A 12,227-nucleotide genomic window follows, 5' to 3' on the forward strand; every position below is an offset into this window, starting at 1 on the left:
TAATAAAAATTGACCACATAATATACGATGAACGAATGTGACTAGAGGATCCGGCAAGGATCCGCTCTCCTTGTTTACGTTGGACTTAGCTGAACATTAATTTGGGCCCCATATTTATTTCCCATTATTTCCGTTTTGATCCATTACTGCATAAAAACTAAGGAAAACTAATGAAAAGAACTTGAAAACTTTGAGTTTTAATGATAAGGACAAAATAAAGGGTAAAGTGAATAGTACCATGATTGACTTTTTAGTGTAAAAATGTGGTTTTTCGTTAAAGTGAACAGTACCGGGTGCTTTTCGTTAAAGTTTCCTAAAAACTATTGGAAGAGTGAAACGCTACCGTTTCATTTATAAAGTGAAAAAGTAGGGCCACAACCCTCTTCTTCTTATTCGCAAGTTGCCAGAGCCCTCTGCAAGTAAACTTATTTTTCGAATGCAGGGGCCGTGCCTCTGCCTCTCCAAAGTCTACCAATCGCTATCAAGAACCAACCAATTGCATGCTCTGTTTCTCAAAACCCACCTCCGCCACGACCCTTTTTACGCAACCAGATTACTCAGATTCTATGCAATCAACGGAGACCTTCGCTCTGCACGTCAAGTGTTCGACGAAAGTCCCCACCGGAGTGTCTACCTTTGGAACTCCATCATTCGAGCCCACGCTCAAGCATACAGATTTGAAGATGCATTTTCTCTGTTTGCTGAGATGCGTAGAACTGAAATCAAACCGGATAACTTCACTTATGCTTGCATTGTACGTGCCTGCGCTGATAGTTTTGATTTGGATGGACTGAAGCTTGTGCATTGTGGAGTAATGGTTGCAGGGTTGGGATTGGACTCCATTTGTAGCAGTGCACTTGTTTCAGCTTACTCAAGACTCAGCCTTGTTGATGAAGCAAGCAGGGTGTTCAATGGGATTCGACAGCCGGATTTGGTTTTATGGAATTCGATGATTTCGGGTTATGGAAGTGGCGGGTTTTGGGATAAAGGGTTGCAGCTGTTTAGTGAGATGAGAAGCATGGAGATGGTGCCGGATGGATACACAATTGTTGGGTTGCTTTCGGGTTTAGCGGATTCGAGCTTGATAAGTATTGGAGAAGGAATACATGGCCTTTGTTTGAAATGGAATTTAGATTCTAATGCTCATGTGAGCAGTGTACTTGTGAGCATGTATTCGAGATGTATGTCTATGAATTCTGCACATGGAGTTTTTAGTGGTTTGTCCAAGCCGGATTTAGTTACATGGTCTGCTTTGATCACTGGGTTTTCGCAGTCGGGAGATTATGACAAGGCATTGTTTTTTTTCAAGAATTTGAACATGGAAGGTAAGAAACCGGATTCGGTTTTGATTGCCAGTATGTTGGCTGCTGCTGCTCAGATGGCGCATGTAGGGCCTGGTTGTGAGATACATGCTTATGTTCTTCGACATGGAATTGAATCGGATGTCATGATTTCCTCTGCACTTATAGCCATGTATTCAAAGTGCGGCTTCTTGGGGATGGGTACCCGTGTTTTTGAGATCATGCCAGAGAAGAATATTGTTTCGTACAATTCTTTAATATTGGGTCTTGGTTTGCATGGACTTGCCTCCGAGGCATTTAGAATGTTTGATGAGATACTCGGAAACGGATTGAAACCTGATGAGTCTACATTTTCTGCTCTCCTTTGTGCATGCTGCCATGCTGGCCTTGTCAAAGATGGCCGGGAAGTTTTCAGAAGAATGAAAGATGAGTTTTGCATTCAAGCTAGAACGGAGCATTATGTTCATATGGTGAAACTTCTTGGGATGGAAGGAAGATTGGAAGAGGCTTACTATCTAATTTTGTCCTTGCCTGAGCCAGTGGACAGCGGCATATGGGGAGCCCTTTTATTGTGCTGTGATGTATGTGGAAATTTGGACCTGGCAGAAATTGTAGCCCAAGGGCTCTTTCAAAGTAATTCGGAGAAAAGTGCTTACAGAGTCATGCTTTCGAATATATATGCTGGTGATGGGAGGTGGGATGATGCAAAGAAGTTGAGGGATTCCATAACAGAAGGAAAACTGATGAAAATGCCCGGGCTCAGCTGGATTAAAGGTAGTGAATTCTTGTTTGATCAAAATATTCCTTGTAGTAGGATTTAAAATTAGTGACAAAACAAGCTATCTGTACTAGGAACAGAATATTTTTTATATGTACGGAAATCTGACAAGGCTCTTACTTTCTGCGTTAATCGAATGCCATAAAATCTCGGATTGGTTTTGCTTGTTTTACCTTCTCTTCTTATAAGCAGCTCTCTAGTGATGCATAAAGAAGGCCAGAGGCAACTATTAAGATGTGAAGATGATAAACTGAAGGATATAATATTGTAATTATTAAGCTATAAAGACGATGTATTGTCAAATGCAACTGTCCGTAGCAGTGGATTTTATTCTGCTTTGTGATGTTTTACTGGAATTGAAAGTGTGTATGGAGGTGTACAAAAAGAAAGAAAAGTGTGTATGGAGTCAATCATAATAGTTGAGGGCCAACTACTTGTATATGGAAACAATCCTAACTATTACAGCTTTGCATTGGTACATATGTGATCCTGAATATATCAGACAGCTTAAAAATTATCCATTCACCCTCATTGGCTCCTTTCCATCCGAAGATCTCCAAACTTTATTAGATCCTTATACTTCCTTAGTGGCTGCAATTTGTTGCGCCCTTGATATGGTAATAAATGATATGTGGAATGTGCCTAATTTTGTAGTTTTCCTCTCCCCCATCAGGTCTCAATCGTTCTGCATGATCATTCATCAAAGGCAGCAAGTCTAACTGCTCAAGAGTAGTGAGAAACTGCAAACCTTCAGGTAAAGTCTTCAGCTGCAAGCAACAGTGCAAGTGGAGGAATTTCATAGAATCTGAGTATTCTAGTTGGTGAAGACTGAATTCTCGAAGAGTATTGGGGACCTGCAATTTAGTTCCTGTGTAAGGGCGGTCATCATATACTTGCAGCAAGCCCTGGTTGATCAATTCATTTATAGTTTCTTCTGCTACATCCTCCATAATCTGCCCTGCTTTCTCTTGAACCACTCCTTCAGCCACTACTAACCGAATAACTTTCCCTTTGGAAATCCAGTGGCTCTCGGGGAAGATGGAACTATATATCAAGCAGTGGTAAAGAGAATCAGGTAAATCTCTACAGCATATTTTTTATGGAATACATGAAGAAGAAGCTGATGTATCAGCTTCTTCATTGTCTTGAAAGTCTCTGTTTTCTTCCATCTCGACTTCAATGGTATTTGAACTAGCCATAGAGATCTACCAACTGCGTTTTGCATTTGCATATAGAAGAGAAAAATAGCAATATTTGTGGGTTAGAGCTTATGTCATACGGTATATATGCTTTGCAGTTTGATCCTTGTTTGCATTTCCTTCAAGCCTGTTGAAGTCTTGTGGTCTTGTAGACTATTTCTTAGAAAGGTTCAGGATGTGGCTTTGTGATGGAAATAGATGCTTATAGTTTGTGATGGTTGAGCTTTGTATTGAAGCAGCCTACAGCAGAAGAGATGACGGAGAATCTGATGTCTCAACTTCTTCGTTCTCTTCGAAGATTTTGTTTTCCTCAGTCTCTTCTTCGATGGTATTTGAACTAGCCATATAGTGTTCTACAAATGTGTTGATAGCTTATGTTGCTTGATGCGACTCCGAGATGGTAGCAGATGCAAATTTGTGATGGTTAAGCTTTGTAAAATCACATTTAATATAAAATTTCAACACAATAAAATATAACATGATTTTAATTGATATGGGATGAGGATGGAGATGAATGATAAAGATAGTATGTACTACCAAAATTACTCTTTAGTTTTATTTTTTTATTGATTTCTTTTGTTACTTTGTTCTTGGTTCAAATGAAAACTCAACTATGGCATTGGAGATGTTATCTTTTTAGACTATAGTTTGTGGACCATATGTGGCGGTTGATAGTTGAAATCCTTCTTTAAACCATTAAAAATGAATTCAAAGTACCAATTGCCTCATTATGTGGTTTACAAAATATGGTTTAAAGATATGATTTTCCTAGAATTTTTCTTCCCCCCATAAATTGTGTTACAAATTTAAAGACCATTTTCTCTGCATTAGACCATTTCAAACAAGCATTGATGCCTCTCATTCATAAATGAACGAGAATCTAATGTGAAAAATATAAAGTTCAGGTGCCTATATCCAAATGCCTATTTAATTTGGAATGTGCCCCTTGAAATTGTTAGAGATAAATGCTAACGAGACTCTCTTAAAAGTGGGATTAGTCATAGACTCTCTGTCACCTCATATTTTTTACACAATGTTTTAAAATGTTAACCCAGAGAATTGACATTAAATTGTACGGTAACAGAGAGTCCACAAAGAGTACAACTTTTGAGAAAGTCCTGAGCATTTCTCATTCTTAGATATTTTTCTTTATGACATAGGGTTTGTCTGGCATACCAAGCTTGGAAACCATTAAAGGACTCATTTAAAGGGAGGAGATAGATTAAACCTCACAATGGGTAGTAATAATGTAGTTTAATTTCTCATTTGGCGATAATCGAATCTAAAATCTCTCACTTATCAGTGAAAAAGAATATCATTAAACCGTAGTACTAAGTGACAAGAATTTCATACTCTTGGCTCCTCTTATTAAACATGTTTAGGGTTGGGGTGGGGGAGGTGTGGGGGTCTTTATATAATGATCTTTACCAGTAAACTCTTCAGCCACAAGTACAATTTTGGTCATAAATAATACTGAACAGACGACAGTTGCTCATGAAACTATCATTTCGATTTGTTAGAATATAGATTATCCCTAAATATCATATGTGTTGGGCAGTAGAAACACTACGTAATTAAAGGAGTAGGATTCTCTCTCCTTCTATTACTATCTCCTTCCATCTCATCCTCTCACATTCTTCTTTTTATCTTATTCTTTATATGAAAAATTCAAAACAAGATATAGACGTAGCATAATCGCAACCGTTTAAATAGGAGATGATGGAAGAAAATAAAGATTAGAAGGAGAGAGAATATTACTTAGTAATTAAGATCCTGAAGCGCTTGTCCGCGAAAACTTCAATTTTAGCCGCAAATGACAAACTTAAACATATGAAGGGATATGGGCATGTTAAATTCAAGCTTTTCATATTCATGACTAAAACTAGTCTATAATAAAGTGTGTGTTAAGAAAAATGCTAAAGATTTTCTATGAATTCTTTGATACTTTACAATTTAACATTAATTATCGTATTTATATTATAAAAGAACTGTTATTAGCATTCTAATAATCTCTTTCTACACTCCTCACAAGTGTATTTTCTTTCTAATTATAGAAAGTTTGAAATGCAGAATAAGATTTTTAAAGTATCAATAACAATTTCTTTTTATAAAATATTATACCAAGAACATGAGATGATAGATAATTCATAAAAAAATTTACTTTAAAAAAAATCTCCTTAGCATTTCTCGTGTGTTAATTCCTGTTGTGTTATTTTTGTGTCACGTGAGCAGTGGCGTAGCTAAGAAGATTGTAAGGGTAGGGGTCATTGGCGTACGTTGCACGCTTTCTTACTGTCTATATATCACAAAGCTTGTACTGAAAAGTGACCTTACTAAAGCACGCAACTCAGTGTCACTCAGACTCCCACTTCTCTCTTGTCTCTTCCAGCCATTCACTCACTGTCACTCAGACAATCGCGACCACCCCATCACCGCCGTCGATAATCTGGAGGTTGTCGAACAACCGACGGCCTGTTTTGATTTTTCTCCAGATCGAAAATGTTCTTTTGAACCTATTGGTTGTTCGGAAAACAGAAAACTTTCTTTGTGTTGACTTGTTGTAACACTTGCAGGGCGACCCCATGATTTTAAAGCTCAAGGGAGAGGAACTCAATAATGTGGAGCAGCGGCAGGAACTGTTTGATAGAAGGCATATTCCTGATGTCAAAAGAGAATGCGTGGAACATGTTCGAGTGATGGGACACGAATTGTCCTTTTGGATACCCAAAACTGGTGGGAACTCAATATGTACGGGTTCAAGTTCGCGTTCAAGAACTCAAGCTCATAAAGTTCAAGAAGCATTGCTAACCATCCCATGGCTGCTGAAAACCATCCCACTGCAGCTGCTCCCACTACATATGATGACATGAACACGTATTTTGCAGCCTTGTCATCCCTCAAAGATTACCCATGCTGAGGTGGTTCCCCCGAATGTTGGAGGAACGTGTGTTTGATTGGTTGGAGCATAGAACCCCAGCAGAGGGTAAGGAGGCAATGGCAAAATGGAGGGTGAATTGGCACAGACCAGCTGTGCAAGAGACTCCATCATCTCATCTCCTCCCAACTTAGGGTAATGTCCTAAACTCTTAACTCCTTGCCTGACTTGCATATGCCATTTTGGTTCATACACGATATACGATTGCTCATTGTTTGACATTGCTGTACTGATTTTTCAATCTATTTTTTGGAAAAAGCGGAGTGCCATTAACATTTCCCTTCCAAAATCCAATTTTTAGATCATGCAAAGTGCATTGAGTTAGAGTAGCAATAGCTTAGAAGTTTCAAGTAGCAATAGATCATGCTGTACGAAGCCTAACTAGTGGCGTTTTTGGTGTGTAGGCTTGGGTATCCCAGACGAAGCAGAATTGTAAACGCCCTTGTTGGAGATGCACGTTGTGCCTATTTTGTTCGGTGGGTTGAGGCAGATTTAGTAATCGAGTTTAAGGAATTACCTTCAAAATTTGCCAACATATCTACTAAATTGGTAACAATCGAGGACGACATCAAAAGGTGCCTCAAATAGAAGGATGAAGCCCGCCATTTATCTGAACAAGTTAAGCAAAATGTATTAGTTGTAAGGAGCTCCGCCAAAGTTGTAAGGTTGCCAACCGGCGGTTCATTCTTGCAATAGCAATATTTGTGTTATGTGTAGGGGTTTTTATGCTTGGTTTTATGGGGACAATGACGGTCCTAATTTTGTTTAATTATTCTATGTTTAATTATTTCATATAACAATATTTGTGTTATTTGTAGCCCCGTTAATGATGACGGAAAGAACTTTCAATGCCCCCCTTCAATGCCCCCCTCGTTGAAATCGCTCGATGGAACTTTTACTGTTGCATAAGTTGATATCCTCAGCGGCCAATCTGGACAATCTTTGTCCACAGGAAGCAATAACATTATACCAGTGTGCCAATGCATCCTCAATCCGTATACGTTTAGAAAACATGAACTTCTTTCAATGCTTGATAACCAGCAAAATGTGTGAACACATTTTATTCAAACGCTTCTAACTTTAGAAAACATAAACTCCTTTAATGGCTTGATAAACAGTGAAGTGTGTGGAGAAACACAGCTTATTCTGAACGCTTGTAGCTTAAGAAAACATAAACTCCTTCCATGGCTTGATAAACAGCGAAATGTGTGCAGAAACACAGTTTATTCGAAACGCTTGTAAGTTTATTTCTTTCACTCACATTGGCTCTCCGCCATCAGGTTTAGCAAATTCTTGCACCATAGAGTTGTTCAAAAATATCTTACACATGGAATGTGCCTAATTTTGTAGTTGTCCTCTCTGCCATATCGGGTTTGAGCCATTCTCCAAGATTCTCTGGCAAAGGCAACAAATGCAACAGCTCAAGTTTGGTGAGAAACTGCAGACCTGAGGAAGCATTCGCAGGCGCAAACAATTGCGCATGTGGAGGTATTTCAAGCTCGGTAGTGCTCCCTCTTCAATTTCTGTCCACTCCTCAAGAACACGCGAAGCCATTGTGAGAACCTGGAGCTTTGGAAACCCACCAGCGCTACAGAATTCTGTCCCTATTCATTTAGCATCATAAGCATTCCGAAGGCTATGATTTTCGAAGTTGGGTAGCAGTTGAAATACCAATGATGAGTCATCGGACATATGAGAGTTGCCTAATGTTAGATTTGTAAGCCTTTCCGAGGAGCCAAACCAAGTAGGTAGCTTTCCTCGGATGCCTTCCAGGCAAAACTTTTGAAGAAATGGTGGGGGTGAATGAATCTGGGAGGATAAGATCTCCCTCGCTGACGGCGTCTTTTGCTTCTAGAGACAACGAAAGGATTTCTGACATCTTCGTTATAGAGGCAAGTAGCTCATTGGTATTCTCTTCAGCAACATCCATCACTTCAAGTTTTCTGAGCTGTATCAGATTGCCTAACTCTTCTGCAATTCCACCACCAGAATATACCTGAAAGGGTCGGAAGATCATTCAAGCTTCCTATTCCTACAGGTAGCTTCACCCCGTGAATATCTCGAAACATGTTGCATCACCAGCATGTATACCTGTAAGGGTCAGAAGATCATTCAAGCTTCCTATGTTGAATTGTAATCTTGTCTTGGCCCAAGACAATTGATTCGGCTCATACACAAAGAAAGCTAGAGAGTTCTAGCAAAGTTCAAGTTGGTGGAATGCATGCATAAATATCTAAGGCTTTTTGTAGAAAGATCTAGAATCTTGTAAAAATGTGTGGTTGTTAAGCATTAGCTTAGGTGAGGTGCTAAGCTATGTGATGTAACAACCAAGAGAGCAAGTAGTGAGAAGTGAGAGTGTCAAGTGAGAAGTGAGAAGAAGCAACAAAGCTTCTAAGAGTGTTTGAGTGTTTCCTCTTGTACTAAGTTTGTGAGTGAATAAAAATCTTGTGTAATACTTTGAGTATTCTTTCTTTCTCTTGCTTATCAATTTCGCTGCATTACATTCTTCTTTGTGAGATAAACATCTCCAAAGTAGTGAAGTCTTTTTAAGCCCCAACAAAGTGGTACTAGAGCTATGGCTAGCAACGCTATGGTAGCCTTCCAAGTTCCAGTGCTTGACAACAACTTCGATAATTAGAGAATCAAAATGAAGGCCCTTTTGGGAGCACACGATGTATGGGAAGTCGTGGAGAAAGGCTACACTACAAGAAAATATGGCTTAGGTGGCGACAGACATTCGTCACATAAACATGAAAATTCGTCACATTTGATTATATGTGATGAAAATTCAGCGTCACTATGTTCGTCACCTATACAGCGTCACCTATAATTCATGTGACGAATTTTACATTCGCCACATATTTTTAGTATTTGTAACGCCAAATTCGTCACTTAATAACTTTAACTGTGACGAAATAAGCGTCACAAAACAAAAAAGTCAATGACCTATAAGTTCGTCACATAACAAATGTATAAGTGAGGAATTTATCATCACCCAATTTGATCCTAGAATGCTATGGCTAAGAATAAGTGAGACTGAAAGCGTCACATATTCCTTTGACATGTGGATCAATTTATGTCACATGTGTCAAAATCATAAACCTATCAGAAACAATTCGTGACAAACCAATAACCACATATTCCCAACTTCGTCATCTAGAATTAGAATTCATAACAAATATGAGGCAATACTTTAGTTAATTACATTTCATTGATCAATAAGTTAGATTACATCCAATACATACACCAAGTGTATATCTGAAAAGCTAACATAAGCATCCTAACACCTCTAAACATATTGAGATGCTAACAAGATTCTAAGGCATTGAGTCGGTAACAAAACAGGTATACTGTGTGCATATTTGAAACCAACAACAAAATACATAATATATCATCAACCATGTCATGGTCTTTAGTTCAGCACATGTATCATTGTCATTTGAAAGATCACCACCACTACCTCAAGTGCTTCTTGAATACTTTCTCCTTTAACTCCAGACTTCTTTTTCTTCATCTTATCCTTACATAATAAAAGAGAAGAAAATAAGCATTGGTGTCTAGAGAATTGCAAGTGCATTGAGAATTTGAATAACAAAAGAGAAGAAAATAAGAATTGAAGGAATAGTTAACAGTAAGAAGAACGAAACATAACAAAAGAGCCTATCTAAATTACACAATGAGTTTTATATGTACTTTAATTTCATTACCTTGCTAGCCTCCCTTGCATGTTGGATGAAATGGTTTTGCCCCTCCCATGTGGTAATACTTTTGTTTCTTACAATTATATGAATTTTGCTTGAAAACATCCTACATTAAAAGGTCATTAATTAACAAGAAAAACATATCTAGTTTCATACCATAGACTACTTATTCATTGTAATTTTAAAACATTCAACTTTTATAAAGGTCAAATTGATATCACTACTAATGAAGGCTAAATTGATGTCACTACCTCTGGAGATGTTGTTGGTCCGCCCTTGGCTTGCAATCCTTCAGTTGTGCTATCATATCATCATTTTCCTTTTGCGTATCTGATTTCACTAATTTATCATAGCCTAGTTAGTAAGTTATCAAGACTCCAAATGTCAGGGCTAGATAATCTACTAACAAAAGATAAAATTAACAAAAAACTACTTAAATTATAATTAAACTTCTAAACCAATATGCGATTGCAAGAATATGAAGATCTGCCAAAATTTAATAAAAACCCAACCCCAACACCATTCCTAAAAAACAATAAGACCAAAATCTAACTTAGTATGGAAAAAAAAAGGTGAATAACATATTAGTTTTCCAAATTCAATATCCTTCAAAAGGTGAGTTATGGAAGTTGTGGCTATCACTTAAGTTACCAAGTATGTTGATAAAGTGAGATTAAGATGAAAATACTGAAAGCAAAACAACCCCAAAACTTGCAGAGTATAAAACCTATACCAACAACATTTTGGCTTAAAAACACATGCAAGAGAACTACCCTTGTCAAAAACCATGACCAACTTGCAAACAACACAATCACAACAAGTCATCTAGATGTCAATCTTCCTCAAATTAAGGGATTAGACTTAATAGAGAATCTCATGGAAAGAGGAAACATAAAATCTGGCAGCATCAGTCACCCATATCGTCTAATATCCATATGCAGCATCAGTCACCCCATATCGTCTAATAAGAATTGAGCAGCTGAAAATATATATGGGAGAAATATATGTGTTTCTTAAATCCTTCTTTGTATAGTTTTTCATGGTTTTCTAGGACTCCAAATAATAACACCAATAAACAGAAAAGACATTGCCATTAATAATTAGAAGAAAGAAAATCATATATGATGGGGGAAATCATTATGCTTGCCCAAGAGACCATTTTCAATTTTTTTTCAAATGCAGAGCACTTAAAAGAATTATGGTTAAAATTTCAGAGCTATTCAAAGCCAAATCAAACAACTTTCCTTTTCAATAAATGGTATCACCAACTCAAAATTTTTTACCTTCAATCACCATGTAAAACCAATAAGCCTAGAAAAAAAAAATACCAACTTGCAAGTTCATAACAAACAAAAAATTGAAATAGAAAGACCAAATAAAACAACTTATTAAAGCCTCCATATGTGCAAATAAATCATTTGAATAATCCCCAATGATTACCCATAATAAAATAGCCAGGGACAAATACATATAATCTCAAAAGAAAATAGAATGTAGCAAGAAAAAGTAAGAAATTCTTACAAGTTTATTTGCTAAAGTTATTGATTAATGTTCCTTCCTTCAGTTTTTTTGTTTGTAAATTTGTGAATGTAAACCTGCAAGTTCCAAAAACAAATAGAAAAAGGCAGGAATATATATATTATTTATATATAAATCTAAAAATTAAAAACCAAATTTTACCCAATTAGAGTCCTTGAAAGATGGATGAAGAGCTCGAGGGCTGCTAGTATGCTCAATTTGGAGGCAATTACCTGCAAATCCAAAACCCTAAGTTAAAAAGAATGATAAAAGTTGAATTTGTTAACCATTTGGCCACATAGTAGTCTCGTAGGCGTGGAGAAATTTGGCATAGATTTATGTAGTTGGTGGAAAGGGTTTCTATGGTTCTTGGGTTTTCAGTGGTGGCGCAAGAAACTGGAAGAAGGTTGAGACGTGACAAGGTGTGGATTTGGCTTGTTGGTTGAATTGGTCTCTAGGGTTTTTGGTTGTGGAGTGTGATAGACAACGAATAGATGAGAGAGGGTTTGAGCATTTGGCTTAGAAGATCCCGGTAATGTCGCGATAGAGAGAGAAGAGGATTAAGAGACACGTCGGTTGGCTTTGGTCATAGTGATGAGAAATGGGAAAAGTCTGAGAGACAGAGAAAGTGAAAGTGAAAGAGAATGATTTAGAATTTAGATGGGCTTTCTCAAATTTGTTTAATACTTTACTATGTTTCTTTTTTCTTTTTTTTTTTATTTATTTACTGTTGGAAAAGTGATGAATCACTTTGGGTGCGTTTGGTACGTGGGACGGGACGGGACGGAACGGGAC

General features: G+C 37.5%; 1 protein-coding gene and 1 pseudogene across 2 annotated transcripts; both read left to right on the top strand.

Annotated features, from left to right (window-relative positions):
* The window catches only part of LOC126626132 (putative pentatricopeptide repeat-containing protein At1g64310), a 58,507-nt pseudogene extending 54,735 nt beyond the window's left edge, over positions 1 to 3,772 (top strand).
* On the top strand, positions 367 to 3,772 carry LOC126626128 (putative pentatricopeptide repeat-containing protein At1g64310). Of its 2 annotated transcripts, none has more exons than XM_050295350.1 (3): positions 367 to 2,075; positions 2,753 to 3,154; positions 3,377 to 3,772. In XM_050295350.1, exons 1-2 carry the CDS (start codon positions 437 to 439, stop codon positions 2,770 to 2,772), a joined length of 1,659 nt encoding a protein of 552 aa, XP_050151307.1. In that variant the 5' UTR covers positions 367 to 436; the 3' UTR covers positions 2,773 to 3,154; positions 3,377 to 3,772. The 2 variants fall into 2 exon arrangements, with proteins under 2 accessions (XP_050151307.1, XP_050151308.1); XM_050295351.1 differs by having other exon boundaries at positions 3,518 to 3,772.
* Positions 3,773 to 12,227: the final 8,455 nt, after the last annotated feature.

The sequence above is a fragment of the Malus sylvestris genome, chromosome 6 (assembly GCF_916048215.2).
Source record: "Malus sylvestris chromosome 6, drMalSylv7.2, whole genome shotgun sequence".
NCBI classification, from domain to species: Eukaryota; Viridiplantae; Streptophyta; class Magnoliopsida; order Rosales; family Rosaceae; genus Malus; species Malus sylvestris.